General features: G+C 36.8%; 1 protein-coding gene across 1 annotated transcript; it reads right to left on the bottom strand.

The window, feature by feature from the left end:
• Window positions 1–569: 569 nt before the first annotated feature.
• LOC138706811 (esterase OVCA2) lies at window positions 570–16,824 on the bottom strand. The gene is made up of 5 exons (XM_069836540.1): window positions 16,575–16,824; window positions 13,236–13,401; window positions 8,831–9,028; window positions 4,914–5,054; window positions 570–4,210 (listed from the first exon to the last, which is right to left on the bottom strand). Exons 1-5 carry the CDS (start codon window positions 16,605–16,607, stop codon window positions 3,999–4,001), a joined length of 750 nt encoding a protein of 249 aa, XP_069692641.1. The 5' UTR covers window positions 16,608–16,824; the 3' UTR covers window positions 570–3,998.
• Window positions 16,825–16,875: the final 51 nt, after the last annotated feature.

The following is a 16,875-nucleotide window of genomic DNA, read 5'->3' as shown; positions in this document are numbered from 1 at the left end:
TTCTGGAATTAATTGAATTATATGATAATTTTAAATAGCTTTTGAAAATAATAAATGGACAGATTTTTCAGTGACAGACATTACTTGATTTAGCACTGGAAGGAATTCAGTGGCAAGAAGAGAGCAAAGTTTGTTCCATTTTATTTGTCACATGTAGCCAGTTTGACACTTCTCTTTAATTCAGAGCATTGAGCACGGAACAGATCACTGAACATGCAAATCTGGCGTTCAGGTAGTAGCTCCCTGTAAAGCAGGTTTGAATAAGTTCAAGGAAAAATTGTTTCAGGGACGGGTATCGATCCCAGGACCCTTCGCTTAGTGCACGAATGCTCTACCAACTGAGCTACCCCAGGAACTATACAGCCCATTTGAGTGGTGTGGATATAAAGGAAGAATTGGGGAGCGTTTTTGCAAAAGTCGATAGATGTAGAAATTTTCGGAAGTGAGTTACATATGGATATCGTATGTTTTCTAGCTCCGGAATCGATCTATGAAATCAGATTTACCAAAACTTGATTCATACCGTATGTAGAGACTACCAAACCTTCCAGGTTTTTTTCGAAACTCAATAGATCCTGTCACTTAGTGTAATTTCTGTAAAATCTTGATTTCTGCATCTATCGACTTTTGCAAAAACGCTCCTCAATTATGACTGTCGTTTATAGTTCCTGGGGTAGCTCAGTCGGTAGAGCATTCGTGCACTAAGTGAAGGGTTCCGGGATCAATACCTGGCCTAGGAACAATTTTTTCTTGAAATTACTGAATAGTTTATTATTATTGGCAACATTGATCATGCAGAACTAGACAGTCAGTTGACTAAGTCTAGAGTCATGTTCAGTTTGATAAGATATAAGTTGCGTTCACATCTCCTTCTCATCAAATTTAAGTTCGCATTTTAACATTGTAATGAGATGATCTCAGCTTAAAGGTGCAAAAGTCAGTTGTTATGCAGTTAGCTTGGCATCTCAGTGCTGTTGGGAATACAGTAGTAGCCGACACAGACTTCTTCAGTTTATATTACTCCTAACCTTTATAAGGAAGAGATTACCGAAATTTGGCTGAAGTGCCCCTTGCATTAATATGTGACACACAACTTAAGGAATTGATGAAAAGTTTATCTTGTTTTAATGGTACATAATAGAATCTCTTTGTATGCTATATGCAGATTAGATTATAGCATTTATCTTACATAAGGTTAACTAAGTGTTTTTGCTATGTTAATAAAAAACTTGTATGCATTACAGACATAATATACATTTAAAAAATTCCAACTTTGCTGTAAAACAATTTGAAATCATTTCAGTTTCATAAATGAAATGATCCTTCACAAGCCATAAACTACATTCTTCCCTCGCACTCAAAGCTCTGTCTGTTGGCCACCTTCATATATGAACAATTTGTTTCCTTATGTAAACTTTGTAACATATTTTAAGATAGGTAACATGTAACATAATGTGTTTCGTCCAAGATTTGGATACAAAAGTTTATTTTGATGAAACATATATGCATATGTAATTATACCATTTCATCTGGTACCATTTCTAGTGATTATGAGAGAAATAAAAAGTTTCAACTCCTGTTCTGATGAAAGACTTTCTTGATGCAGCCACTGAAACCAGTTCTTTGACGGGACATGTTGGGTGTGGACACCATCACAAGTCTGCTGTGGTTGAGTGCAATTTATTTCTCTCATTTGTAAGGCAGAGGTCGATGAGTATTCATTGAGGGAATGTATATGTATGTAAAAGAGAAAAAGAAATTGTGTGGCAAAACAAAAAACTTAAATATCCTGAGAGGCCTCTACCATGGATAAATATATAATAGGATGCAAAACTTAATGAGTTTCCCGTAATACATACTAGAGGTGCTGTTGTATAAATTGATCTTGCTGCCATCTATTTCTGGGAGGGGCGTTATTACATCTAGCAGCGCACCAAGTAGCAAAAAGAGTAATTACTCCATGCATTTAGCAGCGCACCTGGTGACGAAAATGTTAAACTGTGCAGAAAGTATTCCCTCCCACCCTCATCGATATTCAAAACTAACCCAATTTAAAATAAAAGAGTTACAGTTTTATTCCTCACAGCATCTCCTACTGAAAATTCTTACCGGAGCCAACGGGAAGATAAAAGAGACGATGTGTTTTACACTACCCGATTAAAATATAACCAGACAGAGACAAAAAATAAAGCAAAAGGTTAGATAATTGGGATTGTATTCTTTGGGTATTTATTGTACAGCACAATGGAAAAGTCTGCAAGAACTACTTAGATAATTCAATTTATTGTATTACTATTACTTTACAATACATTCAACACTATTTTTACAACGTCCATAAACATCACTGTTTAACATATACTGCTTATACACACACGTATCACTTTATGTTCACTTAATAGCAAGTTTCAGTCCGCCATCTCGGCTCTTCGACTCTCCCGTACAGCAATATCTCGAACGGATAAATAGAGAACTCTGGGTAATGTACCCAACACGTAGTTCTAATATTCATCACCTACGACGTTGGGTGCTGATCACCTTATTTCAAACCCCCAAATCCAGATGGTGCTGACCGCAGTTTCGCATCCTATTATATATTTATCCATGCCTCTACCATGTAGAAATATAATATTTTATGCTCGACCATGCCGAAATGTAGTAATTATATACCTGGTAGCAGTCCTTTAATGCATGTCATTAAAGTACACCTACTCATTAAAGTACAGGCGTTCAGCCAATTACAACTCAGCTTACAGGTGTTCAGCCAATGACAAGTCAGCTTTGTACTATTATAAAACCGCAAGTATCGATTATTCTCGGATATGCAATCGAAAGAGAATTAGTGAAAAGTCACGGAGGCTGAAAATCCAATACTGTCGCAGAAGGTTATGTTCTGTTACTATAATAATTAGCGTTAATTGTAAATAATATTCAAATAAATTCAATTTGTCATCTCGTTTTTCAATGTCGAATTCAATAATCAAGGTTATATCAAGTTTAACGGGATTACATCAAGGTCAATGACATTATTGTTCCTCGGAAAAAATCAATACTTTCGCGTCTGCGCACATCTCACAATTCACGACCTAGAACAAGGTCACTTCCGATCTTGTCAAATACAAATAAAATGTATACATCTGAATAATTTCAAGTTAGAAATACGGTCGAGCATAAAAAGTCGTATGAAACTCGCCTATAATGGTAATTAAGAAGCTCGTATGAAAATTATGAAACTCGCTTGTGCTCGTTTCATAACCATCCATACTCACTTCTTAATTACTATCATTATAGGCTCGTTGCATAATGTACTGATATTTGGTTAACAGACTTACAAAACAGGTTCTTTGAAGTAATGTGCTTACTGACAAAAAACCTTAATGGGTCTGAATGATCTGCGAGACGTGTACAAGAGGGGGAAACAAAACTGTTGAAAGAATTAGTCCTAAGATTACGATCAGATATATAATTTTTATAATTGGATGTTTTAAGTAAAGTAAGGAACGAAAAAACTGGACGCAGATCTAGTCTTTTGTGATGTAGTATGATCAGCAATCTTGTGAGTCTTCATTCTAGGAGGCCAAAAATATGTTTGCAGAAATAATTGTGAGGCGTTTAATTTATGACAGAAGAATTGCTGCTGGCACTAACAGTACCAGCACTGATTAATGCAGTTTAGTGTAGAACTTGCTGTTGCGAGGAGCCAGGATTCAGATAGCTAAATTGCCTCCAGAGATGAGGGATGATGACCGGCAGAATTGAATTTTAATGTGAGTGATAAATTGCTCTAAATTTTTCATTCAGGGACAAAATTCAGGCCTCTCAGCTTTGCTTTCCTTCTGAAAGAACCATGCTATGCTACCTATGGATTTTTTATCAATAATTGTAAAGGTTAACAATGCACAAGGGACTCGAGGAAGGAAACCGACTGTAAGGCCCCAATGATATGCATATTTGTTTGGACACAAATTTATTGTCCTGTTGGTACAGTGATGCTAATACTATCACGTTGGTACTTCTGCTGCATCTTCAACCTGCTCCAAGACGTAGCTCCCCACTCGAACCTGTTTTTGCTGCCTCTCCTGCTCCTGCTGCCGCTGCTCCAGGAAGCGGATGTACCCGGCTCGCTGCAGTGCAGACGCAGGAACGAAGTGTCCCCCTGGGTGCGTCAGCACTTCTGCATGCTCGAACTGTTTCACTAGCAGCTCGCTTCTCTCTGAAAAGCAATGTGTACAAACTCCACACTTCATCTTCATTGGGGAGCACATGACTCCTTTACCGATGTGCTCAACACTGTAGCATGATATTAGGGTCATTCCATGTGAAAGCAGCAAAATTAGCCTGAATGCTGTGGCATACTTCTTTCAAATGTATCTGAGATTTTGTAAAAAAGTAACTATGAATATTTAAAAAAAAAAACTGCAAAATATTTTGTCCCAAATTACAATAGAAGTAGTATGAAACTTGTAAGAAATTTGTTTATTCATGCTTGCAATTGGTTGGTTCCATCTAATCAATCACCTGCAGTGCCGCATTTGTTGGTTTACGAGGAAAGTGAAGTCGGTTTATGTGTGGACAAAAACTGCTTCACAGAGTATCACACAGCTGTAAAATAGGACCATAACATGCAAAATGGGCAGCTTTCAACTACATGCAAATAAAACTGAATTTTTAAAACTTTTGTTACATAATAAAAACGACAGTGCAAAATGATATTTCTTTCTCTTTAAAATGGCCTTTACATCATAATTTTTTCATGTATATACCAGAAAAATTAAAGGTTTTCCAAGAGTTTGCACTAAAATTTAAATGCCCTATGGCTGCCTCTGCTAAAGGATAAAACTGAGTAGTTTATGAAGTTTATAGCAAGAAGGAGACATATCTATTACTAGTGTGCCCGACTGCAAGCCATACCTCACCTTTTGTGATCATGTTGTCCGTCTCTCCAATCACATGCAGTGATGGCACTGATGCCTCCTTGAAGTAGTAGTTGAGGTGAGGGTGACAGAGTGACTTGAAGCCAGCCACTAGGATAGCAAAGCGGAATTCGTATTTCAACCCTACGAGATGGAAGATCACACTCAGTGTCTGCGTACTGTACACTGCTACGTTCAATGAGTAATTTCTACTGAGGATGCATACCTTCATTAGATTCTTATAGGAGTATGCAGAACTATATATATTTTATCAAGCCAAAAGTCACATTATTTCGGCAATCTTATTAGTACTGGTCGACACAGCGAACATGAGTATCGGCAACTGGCGGAACCATATGCAGGGTGATTCAGACCACCCGTAAGTCATTTATTTCGGAAACTAGTGCATTAAAATTTTCGAGACAAAAATATTTATAACTGAACCACATGTGAACTTTCACTTGAGCTTGAATTCATCAATCAGCCCTAATAGAAAGTAGGATCAGTGGCGTATCACTTTCAAATTTCAAATAAGGTACCATTTGATAGAGATATCTGAGATAGTATCAAAATTGCAGCTGAGCAGAGGATAGGTTATTATGAAACTAAGAAAAAGGAACCGTGGTTTGATGAAGATTGTTGCATGGTAGTAGAAAGAAGGAACCAGGCAAAATTGAAATTCTTACAGGATCCAGTTGAGGCAAATAGAGATAATTATTTCAATAAAAGATGGGAAGCAAATCGTACACTTAGGAATAAAAAGAGAGATTACTTGAAGGAAAAACTGAATGAGGTGGAAACAAACAGTAAAAATAAAAACATTAGAGATTTACATAAGGACATAAAGGAATTTAAGAATGGATATCAGGCAAGGGTAAACGTGATCAAGGATGAAAATGGTGACTTGCTTGCAGACTCTCATTCAATCTTGAACAGATGGAAAAACTATTTTGGGCAACTACTAAATATACATAAGCCAAATAGAAATGATTGGGACGAAATTCAAATACAAACTGCTGAGCCATTTATACCTGCACCCACACTTTCTAAAGTCAAAATTGCGATAGAAAATCTGAAAAATTATAAGTCTCCAGGTATCATTCAAATTCCAGCAGAATTAATACAAGAGGGTGGAAGCGTATTACCTAACGAAATTTATAAGCTTGTACTTGCTATTTGGGAAAAGGAAATTGTACCAGAACAATGGAAGGAGTCCATAATCGTACCTATCTTTAAGAAGGGGGACAAGACTAACTGTAGTAACTCTCGAGGAATATCACTTTTGTTGACATCGTACAAAATTTTCTCGAATATTCTTTTGAGAGATTAAATCCATATGTAGATGAAATTATTGGGGATCATCAGTGTGGTTTTAGGCATAATAGATCGACTATACATCAGTTTTTATTCGACAGATAATGGAGAAAAAAATGGAAGTATAAGGGTACAGTGCATCAGTTATTTTTAGAGTTAAAAAAGGCATATGACTTGATTAAGAGAGAAGTTTTATATGATATTCTTATATTCCTAAGAAACTAACTAGTTCGATTAATTAAAATGTGTCTCAATGAAATGTACAGCAGAGTCCGTATAGATCAGTTTCTGTCAGATGCGTTTCCAATTCACTGTGGGCTAAAGCAAGGAGATGCACTATCACCTTTACTTTTTAACTTTGCTCTAGAGTATGCCATTAGGAAAGTCCAGGATAACAGAGAGGGTTTGCAATTGAACGGGTTACATCAGCTGCTTGTCTATGCGGATGACGTGAATATGTTAGGAGAAAATCCACAAACAGTTAGGGAAAACACGGAAATTTTACTTGAAGCAAGTAAAGCGATAGGTTTGGAAGTAAATCCCGAAAAGACAAAATATATGATTATGTCTCGTGACCAGATTATTGTACGAAATGGAAATATAAAAACTGGAAATTTATCCTTTGAAGAGGTGAAAAAATTCAAATACCTGGGAGCAACAGTAACAAATATAAATGATACTCGGGAGGAAATTAAACACAGAATAAATATGGGAAATGCGTGTTATTATTCGGTTGAGAAGCTTTTATCATCCAGTCTGCTGTAAAAAAATCTGAAAGTTAGAATTTATAAAACAGTTATATTACCGATTGTTCTTTATGGTTGTTAAACTTGGACTCTCACTTTGAGAGAAGAACATAGGTTAAGGGTGTTTGAGAATAAGGTGCTTAGGAAAATATTTTGGGCTAAGAGGGATAGGGACCAATGGGGCTTGTGAGGGCAGCAATGAACCTCCAGGTTCCTTAAAAGCCAGTAAGTAAGTAAGGGCATAGTTACTTCCTTTTGATATACAAGACAGTGAATGAGTTTGGAGCCTATTTGCTTAATTGCAATTTCGTCTTTGTAAATATAGTGATTTGAAATTCAAATAAATATGAGTTTAATGAACATTTTAATGTTGTTGTTTTCTAATGCCAGGCGTTTGACATTAAAGTCATTTGACCTCTTGCACTCCAATATTTTTCAAAGATATTATCATGACCAGCCACTGAAGCACAGATTTTGAGGTGTTCCGAATCCATTTCTTGGTTTGAGTTGCACAATGGGCAGTTAGGGGACTGATATATTCCAATTCTATGCAGGTGTTTGGCCAAACAATCATGGCCTGTTGCCAATCTAAATGCAGCTACAGACGATTTTCGTGGTAAATCGGGAATTAACTGTGGATTTTGATGCAGAGAGTTCCATTTTTTCCCTTGAGATTGTGTTATCAAATTTTGTTTGTTGAAGTCTAAGTATGTAGATTTAATAAATCTCTTCACAGAGTAATACGTAGATTTAGTAACAGGTCTGTAAGTAGCAGTGCTGCCCTTCTTTGCTAAAGCATCCGCATTCTCGTTTCCCAGGATTCCACAATGGGATGGTATCCATTGGAATACAATTCTTTTATTGAGTGATATTAATTGAGAGAGCATTTTAGTTATTTCTGCTGTTTGAAGAGAATGGTGTATACCTATTAAACCCTTAAATATTAGACCTATGAACTATATCCAGGGACATACAAAACTTTGGGCACCATAGGAGGCTGTCGGGAAATTGGTCTACACAACTGGCTTCACATGTGTGAAAAAATTATTCCTATGTCCGTTTTTGTTAACGTTATGTATTTTTTTTTACTTGGTTATTTAACGACGCTGCATAAACTAATAGGTTATTTAGCATCCATGTGCTTGATGATAGGGATATGGTATTTGGCGAAATAAGGCCGAGAATTCGCAATAGATTACCTGATATTCGCCTTACAGTTGGAGAAAACGGAAAAAACCTAACCAGGTAATCAGCCCAAGCGGGAATTGAACCCCTGCCCGAGCGCAACTCCTGTTTGGCAGGCAAGCGCCTTAGCTGACTGAGCTACTCCGGTGACATTATTATGTATTAATCATAACAGTTTAAAGTGAATCAAAGTTTTTTTTTAATTATTATTGGTGGATATTTAACTGTTCACCATTCATCCATATGAATCCAGTTATGTCCAATTTACCAGCCCAGGGTGCGCCATATTATTTTATAATTTTGTGATTACCAGCTGCAGTAAATGGTTTGTGGTTTGGTTTAAAGGAATCACTGCTTCATCTTCTGCTTTTCTGTGCCACAATATTTTATGATATTATAAGCAATATATGTAGGCTGGCCGTGCGAAATGGGTCGTTGGTTAGGAGACTTTAGCTCACTTTACACAAGAATATCCTTTTTCAGACTGATTGGGGCAGCATGTAAAGTTCAACAATGTTCTTTATGTGACCATTGGTAGTGCTAGCTATTGCGGCAAACTCCATGTAACCGAGCAATAGCAGCGCTCCAATCCGATACGCATATTCCCTGTGTTGACCAGTAATGTTCTAACAACAGAACTCGACTGTCAAGGTAAGACACAAGTAAACCACTCACAGTTCATTTCCTGCATTCCACATAAAACTCCCACGAAAGCAGCTCCTTGGGAAAAACCCAGAAACCCGTCAAACGGACCTTTTTCTTCACATGTCTCCTCTATGAGCTTCAAACTGCTCTCAAATCCCAAGCAAACGTCAGAAGGCTTCTTGGAATCGAATGTCATATCTTCACTGCTGAACCACCAGCCATACTGGTCTAGTGAAGAAAAACACAAATTAATATTCAACATTTATTTCTTACTGACTAACTTTTACAACTTTTTTACCATGTTAACTTTTTAGGAAATTACCTGGCTGACTAGTTTCGAGGTGTTATTCCTCATTGTCCAAAGCCTAGTCACGTTTCTTCACACTTTTATGTAATGACATACGAGTATATCAGAGTTTTTAATTTGATTAAAACAAATACACATCCAGAGCATAATTTGATGAGAAATGCGAGTGGATGCCGTGTTCCCAGTATACTATTTCACATGGAAAAGGCCATTTTTTTCACTTCTTAACTTTTAACAGTTAGTGGGGTTTAAAAAGGGTGTGTCAGCTACTATGGCTATTTGCACCCTTAATTTTTAATATCTTTCTTCATTAAACTATCTGACAACAATACCTGAGATATGCCAGCATTCCCTTATGCGAAGAAGACAAAATTAATTTCAATATTTTTCAACAATGCATGTGTTCAAATTCAAACCATTTACTTTTTCTTAACCAACAGTGTTCAATCTGTTACATCAGTTGCGCGCATATAGTTTGTTGTTACTACTTGTAATCCGAACACATCTATTATCTTATTTGTTGCAATGAGAGAATTTAAATTAAAATACGAGTTATTAGTATTTCCACAGAGGCAAGTTGGGTTGTTCAACATGTAAAGAGATACAGCATTTAAAATTGAATAAAGAGGGAATTTGGTGGGACTCACTGACGGAAATAAAACAAGCTCAGCTTATATAATTGAGAAGGGTTCGAAAGGACATTTAATTGCATGCAGACAAGATAAAGAAATGCAGGAGAAAGCTCTAGAAAATTCTGTACGTTAATTGAACAGCAAAAGGAAGTGTTTGACAGTACAAGGAAAGTGGTTTGCACAGCTTAAATGGAAAAGGACTGCAGATTGGCGAAGCCCTACACAGCAATTTCAGTTGTGTCAACGTCACAGTCTGCTATGTTCATGTTTAATACCGGTAGCTAATAAATCCAGAATTGTTCATATTAGATCATAAGGTAGTCAAGGACGTCATTGAATTTTAGAAATCAGATCCAGACAGACAGAAGCTGAACTTTTTCTCCATGTTAATTGAGTGACAATTTCATTAGAATGTCCACCGCTGTGGAGTAATGGGTAGCATGAATGGCCATGAAACAAGCGGACCTGGGTTCAAATCCTGGTTGGGACAAGTTACCTGGTTGAGGTTTTCCCTCAACCCACTAACTAGCTCAGAACCTCTCGCCTCCCTGAGGAGACACTACAATTATTACTTAATAATTGGCTAAATAAACAGTGATGCAATAAAAGTAATATTATACACATAAAAGCCAATGTTTTGAGATAACTAATTGATATATTTAATTATATTCATAAACCAAGTGACAGAAATATCTTAGCTCACCTGCACGAAGTGTTCCTTTGACTTCACTCTTGAACCCAACATTTTCATTACAATGTCACCAATGTCTAATTCGCTCCACAATAGGAAAAATAACTTAAAAAAATGGGGTCATCTGTTGGCAAAAGCTTGTACAATTTCGAAAACAATATCAGTATTTCTTCTTAGATTACCGCGAATTTTAAACACATGTTGTTAGCGTCTCTCACAGGAGACGCCGGGTCTGAGGAGGTTATTAAGAGCAAATGCTGGATAACTTTCGGCTCATTTTTCTGACATTATTACCTCCATTTCACTCAGATGCTAGGTAACTGTTGCAATTGATAAAGTGTCGTCAAATAAACCAAAATATGTTTATATATGTAGCGATGGTGATAGTGTTATGCAATTCTGGTATCTTGCAAAAACTCGAGAGAAATTACCACAGAGGTTTTGAATGGCATTGCTTGTGTCACAGAGTTCAATTAGTAGTTGCTGATCCCTTTGGTGTGATTTATCATCTATCAGTCTCTTAAAAATCAACATGAAATTTGTTATGTAACCAAAGTGCCCAGAGCAGTAAAAGCAGTACCAGGCTCTGAATGCCCATTTCACTAGATGCTCAACTCACATGACCCACTTGCAAAAGAACTGCTCCAAACATAAGTCCTTGCATTGATGTTCTAGAAGAAGATACTATCCCATGACAGTACTTCCAAAAGGACAGTACTACTATTTCCTCTTTAAATAATCTGTGGCGCTACAGCCCACAAAGGGCCAAGACTGAACAGCCGGCTACTGGCCTCACGGCCACATGCCAAAGCAGAGGTGGACGATCATCCAACCAGAATGGAGGTATTGTGTGGTTAGCACGATAAGACCCCAGCCATTATAGCTGGTTTGCGTAACTGGATTTCGCTACCTATCGTAGGTCCCCAAGTGCATCACGATGCTGGGCGGGCACCAGTCCCATACACTGGCCGAAATTTCAACTATTTCCTCTTTATATAGAACAATTACAAGGTAATAAGAGCTATAGAATAGTTAAAAGGAAATCCCAGGTGTCTGCATGAAAGCAGCTGAAAAAGCAATTGAAGAGGGACATTTCAAAGATGATACACTAGTCCCTAGAAGAAAATCGAGCTGTGACTACCGAGATTAATAGAAAACGGGAAAATCTGAAAGAACAGAACAGAGAAGCTCCGCCCACTATCCCTTTCATTAGGAAGTAGGGGTTTAGGGTGGGATGACACCTAGTGGAAAAAAGTGGAACTGAAAACACCACCTACGAAGCAAAAATAGAACTACGTTCTATGTCGCCCTTCTCTCCTCTCTCTTCCTCTCTCCATCTTTATCTTTATTTCTTCGCTTATGGTGGGATTTGACGTGTCGAAGTTGCTTACCGAACACACGCTATGACTAACGAGGAACACTTTAAGCCAGCAACTGACTCACTGTGAGCAAATGTGCACGGCGAATGCTTGCCTCAGAAGTAGTCCAGACTTAATTCTTGTTTGATATGTCGAATACAGTAGTCGCGAGTGCTGCTTTCATTCGTATGGGATGGTGTTATTTGCAAAAGAACAAAAATCAGAAACGATTGTTGCAAGCGAATCTAATACAGAGATAGAAGTGTTAATGGTGCACTGAATTTATGGATTATTTTGAAAAATTGAGAAATCAGTAGTTAATATAAAAATTCATTAGAATATTTTCTACATATTTCGAGAACTTGGTTGATGTAATTGACCCAAAAGTTGCAAAGACGACACTGCATTCAGTTTCATAAAATCTGTTATATAGGAGAGAATTTATTAATACTCTCTAAAACCACCTCATATGAAAGAGTAGTTCCTCTTATATAAACGTTATGAGACTTTGCACAGAAAAATAGACTCTACCTGTAACTCCTGTGGAAAGTTTTATAAAATCCGTTGAACAATAGAAAACTTATTCATTGTCTAGATGCACGCCCTGTAAAGAAATAGCTTCTCTTATAGAAACGTAATCAGAGTTTGTACACAAAAATATATGCTACCTGTAACTCCTGTACAGAGTTTAATATAAATCTGTCACATAGGAGAGAAGTTGTTAATTTTGTCCCACTAGAGTTGTACTCTGTGCTCGCTGACTTGTAATGTAAAACCGACAACCGAGGGGAGTATTCATGCTCACATCGAGCAGCTCGTTCTCCTGCACTGACTAACAAATGCTCTGCTCAAGTCAGTCACCAGCCATGATGAAAAGGGGGAAAATGGATCTACCTATATTCAGCAGGGAGTGAGGAGAGACTGAGTCTCCAACAGTTCTATGCTAAGTATGGTCAAATTTGTTATCTGTGTAATTGTCACCAAGTGAGGGCTGTCGAATGCACAGCCTTAGTGACAATTTGAAACACAGCCCGCTCCTCGATGACAGTGACAATTTTAGATTCTTTATGAAAGAAATCGGAATTTTGGCGAGCATGAAGTGGCCCTATAATATTATCAGTTCATGGGTGGCAGGAGAACTGAGACTGCTTTGTATTCTCCTATCCAACTTCAGACCAGGTCTACGTATAGTGGAGAGAAAATTCCTCAACAATTGAAGCCCATGTTGATACTCTCCCTGTACCACTTCTGACTGGAAAAAGCTTCAGCACAATGAACTTAAAACTGAACTGAGTTTTGATGTTGTAACTGTACACTGCATGGGTACACAGAGTAAAACAAAAGCAAAATGGCGAATCTACATGTGCAGTACTCCAGCCTGTGAAAAAATTTTAGGCGAGTCCCCTCACTCCTCTTTGTTAGAATTAGGTTCTGGAGACATCCTTACCACTTGATTCCGTTTCTTCATTTGCAGATGAAGAGTCAGCTACTGGAATCTTATTTGGAGCGGTTATGAAGTGAAGTTCCGCGTGTTTCTTCAGTGCTTTTCTCAAACCACCAAGTTTCTGCCTGAATACATCTCCGTTCTGGCGGTATCCATGGAGACATAATATCTGTCAAAATGTGGGGAAATATACACAGTTGAAGGCTCTTCTTTCCAACGTGTGATGAGTCTAGTTTTCTCAATTATATTATATATGGCAAAATAACTACCAAAAATGCATTATAAACCATTGGACATCAAATTACAACTTTTCTTAGGCTTTATGAATTTTAAAAATATAACAAACTGCTGTGACATCTCTTCAAGCATGTAAACCTCCACATTCATAAACAGCTAACACGCTACTGTTTACAGGTAAAGTCTCCCTCATTGTTGTAACAATGTCACGTGACAATAAAACGAAAGTAATTCTCCAGAGAAAGTACAATTTTCTTTTGTATCGCTGGTTTTTGTGAGATATATGTAGGCCTATACTGAAAAGCACTTACTTTACAGTTACATAAAAATCGTACTAACGTAACATGGGAGAAGTCCAGGACGAATTGAAGGAAAATGGTCAGTTTCCCTGCTATTGCTTCCTGAACCTCTCCAGGTGTTATATTTGTAACATGTAGGGAGAGGACTTAAGCTGCTTCTACACGGTTCAATTTTCCATGCGCGTATGCATGCAATGTGGGAAGTATATTGAAAGAATAAAGTTTAAAACGAGCATTCAATTAAGATGCATTAAGATTTTGTGCCTACATGGTGCACCGGTTTGAAAGTCATCTTGACTGCGTATATTTATTAAGTAATATTAATATCAAACTTGCATGCATTGCTTGAAACAAAAGATGAATCGTGCATATGTACCTTAACAGTGCAAGTATCAAACGATTTTTATGTTGAATGTATCTATGGCTGCAGACTTCATAAATGAAACTGATCCGATATATAAATTGCGTATTTATATTGTGCGACGATAACAGAAGTAACCCTAGAAAAAAAATGGACCATGAGGAAAATTTTCTCTGTAATATGTTATTATCTAATGCCGGGCTTTGGCAACGAAGCCATTAGCGTTCTTGCTCTCCAATATTTCTCTTCTCTGTAATATTAGTCTGTGCAATAAATTAACATGTGCAATTATTTTCCTTTCTATTCCAAATTAATACGAGATAGTACAGACTCGGCAACTTCAAGACTGTCTTTTATAAATTCAATAAATTCCCTTTGAAAAATATTGGAGTGCAAGAGGTCAAATGACTTCATTGTCAAATGCCTGGCATTAGAAAACAACGACAACAACATGTTGTTGTTTTCTAATGCCAGGCGTTTGACGATAAAGTCATTTGACCTCTTGCACTCCAATATTTTTCAAAGATATTATCATGGTCAGCCACTGAAGCACAGATTTTGAGGTGTTCCGAATCCATTTCTTGGTTTGAGTTGCACAATGGGCAGTTAGGGGACTGATATATTCCAATTCTATGCAGGTGTTTGGCCAAACAATCATGGCCTGTTGCCAATCTAAATGCAGCTACAGACGATTTTCGTGTAAATCGGGAATTAACTGTGGATTATGATGCAGAGTTCCATTTTTTCCCTTGGGATTGAGTTATCAAATTTTGTTTGTTGAAGTCTAAGTATGTAGATTTAATAAATCTTTTCACAGAGTAATATGTAGCTTTAGTAACAGGTCTGTAAGTAGCAGTGCTGCCCTTCTTTGCTAAAGCATCCGCATTCTCGTTTCCCAGGATTCCACAATGGGATGGTATCCATTGGAATACAATTCTTTTATTGAGTGATATTAATTGAGAGAACATTTTAGATATTTCTGCTGTTTGAGATGAAGGTGTGTGTTGAGACTATTGATAGAATAGCTGCTTTGGAGTCTGACAATATAACTACATTCTTAAATTTATTGATGTGGCATAGAAGATTCCTGAGACTTTCACTTATTGCAATGATTTCTCCATCAAAACTTGTTGTTCCATATCCAAGAGATCTATAAAGTGAGAAGAGACAGCACGTAACACCTGCACCGGCACCTTGTTCTCTGGAGATCAAGGATCCGTCAGTGTATAAATGAAGTCAGTTTTGTGGAAGGTACCTAATATTGTCTCTAAAGACAATTGTTTCATTATTTCAGTGTTTACTTCTGATTTCAGTATTTCTTCTGTTAAATTTAGATTATACTCTATATTTAATAGAGTTAAAGGGTTTGGTTTAATTTGTAGGCCTAAGTTTTCTTTTAAATTCGGTATATTGATTTTCTGTTTTAATTCTTGAACCATGGATATGAAACTTTTTTTGAGTTTTTAGTCTGCAGAGAGGACTGTATGAATGCTAATTGTTTCCTGGTAATCTGATAAGTTTTTCATATTGAATCAGTGCTTTTTCTTTTATTGTCATTTTGATGCTGTTAATATTAGTGAGGGATCTCATAGAATCTACTGGAGTTGTTTTGATTCCACCAGTAATGAGTCTGAGAGCTTGGTTTTGAACATATTCTATGTCGTTTATGAAAGGTGAAGTAATAAAATTTCTCCGCAGTATGTCAGCACTGGCTGTATAAACATTTTGTATGTAGTGTTCAAAGTATTCCTAGAGCATCACTATTTCTTTCCTGCTAGTCTTTTTAGAAGGGAGAATCTTTTACGAGCTTTTTCAGAAATGTATTTCAAATGGTTGCTCCATGTTAACTTACTACCAAAAATAACTCCAAGATAGCCTATTTGGATTCATAAGTCCTACGAAGGTGTTGGCCATTGTATTGGATATTGAATTATCTTTCTTTTTTACCAAGTGAAAATATTTGGTAGTTACTTTTGCTTGAATTGAATCAAATTTGATGTATTCCATTCATGTAGTTGATTTAGAGCTTTAAGAGCAGAATTTTGAATTTTGTCTCTATGTCTGTAAGATCCGGAAATCCACAAAAGTATATCATCTGCAAATAGTGCTGTTTTCATGTTTGATTCCTCTAATAGGGAGGGTAAGTCATTTATATAAATATTGAAGTTGTGCTGAGGACAGCACCCTGAGGTAACCTCGATATGTTTGTAACTAGAAAGTGAGTTATTGAATTTAGTGGCAATGAATCTTTGACTAAGGAATTCTGATATCCATCTGAACACATTGCTGGAGATACCTAATTTCTGGAGTTTTAGTACATAATAATTTATTTCTCCAGAGTCATATGCTAACTGAAAGTCAATAAATATTGCCAAGATATCTTCTTTCTTGTTAAAATTCTATTCATTCATATAAATTATAGGTTACATCCAAATTGTTACTTACTTTCAGTAATTTATTATTATTGGGCGTACTCATATTTTGTCACGGAACACCAATATATACGACAGATCCCACTCCCCCACAGACCAATAAGGTTATGGAAATACAATTCAATTTTGAAAAGTGCAATAGTTAATAAACCAATATGAATTCAAACATCTGTAATTTATATTATGTTCTTTTATTCGCGATTAGGAATATTAGGACACGTTATTTTGATTAGAGGGATTTCTAAGACCTATGGAGGCACTGCCATCGTGATCTACTAGTTGTTCTGTGTTTACTAAGGTTCGTTCCAACAAGC

This window comes from Periplaneta americana, chromosome 9 (assembly GCF_040183065.1).
Source record: "Periplaneta americana isolate PAMFEO1 chromosome 9, P.americana_PAMFEO1_priV1, whole genome shotgun sequence".
NCBI lineage: Eukaryota > Metazoa > Arthropoda > Insecta > Blattodea > Blattidae > Periplaneta > Periplaneta americana.
Note: the sequence above shows the minus strand (reverse complement) of the source record. Positions and strands in the feature narration are given on the sequence as shown.

What these genes read in the sequence shown, in the direction of transcription:
- LOC138706811 (XM_069836540.1), bottom strand. Translation starts at nt 16,607, where the DNA reads ATGAGTACGCCCAATAATAATAAATTACTGAAA. An exon ending in TGAAGAAACGGAATCAAGTG is followed by an intron (nt 9,029 to 13,235) that starts GTAAGGATGTCT and finishes TTTCTTCACTAG; the next exon opens with ACCAGTATGGCTGGTGGTTC. An exon ending in GGACAACATGATCACAAAAG is followed by an intron (nt 4,211 to 4,913) that starts GTGAGGTATGGC and finishes ATTGCTTTTCAG; the next exon opens with AGAGAAGCGAGCTGCTAGTG.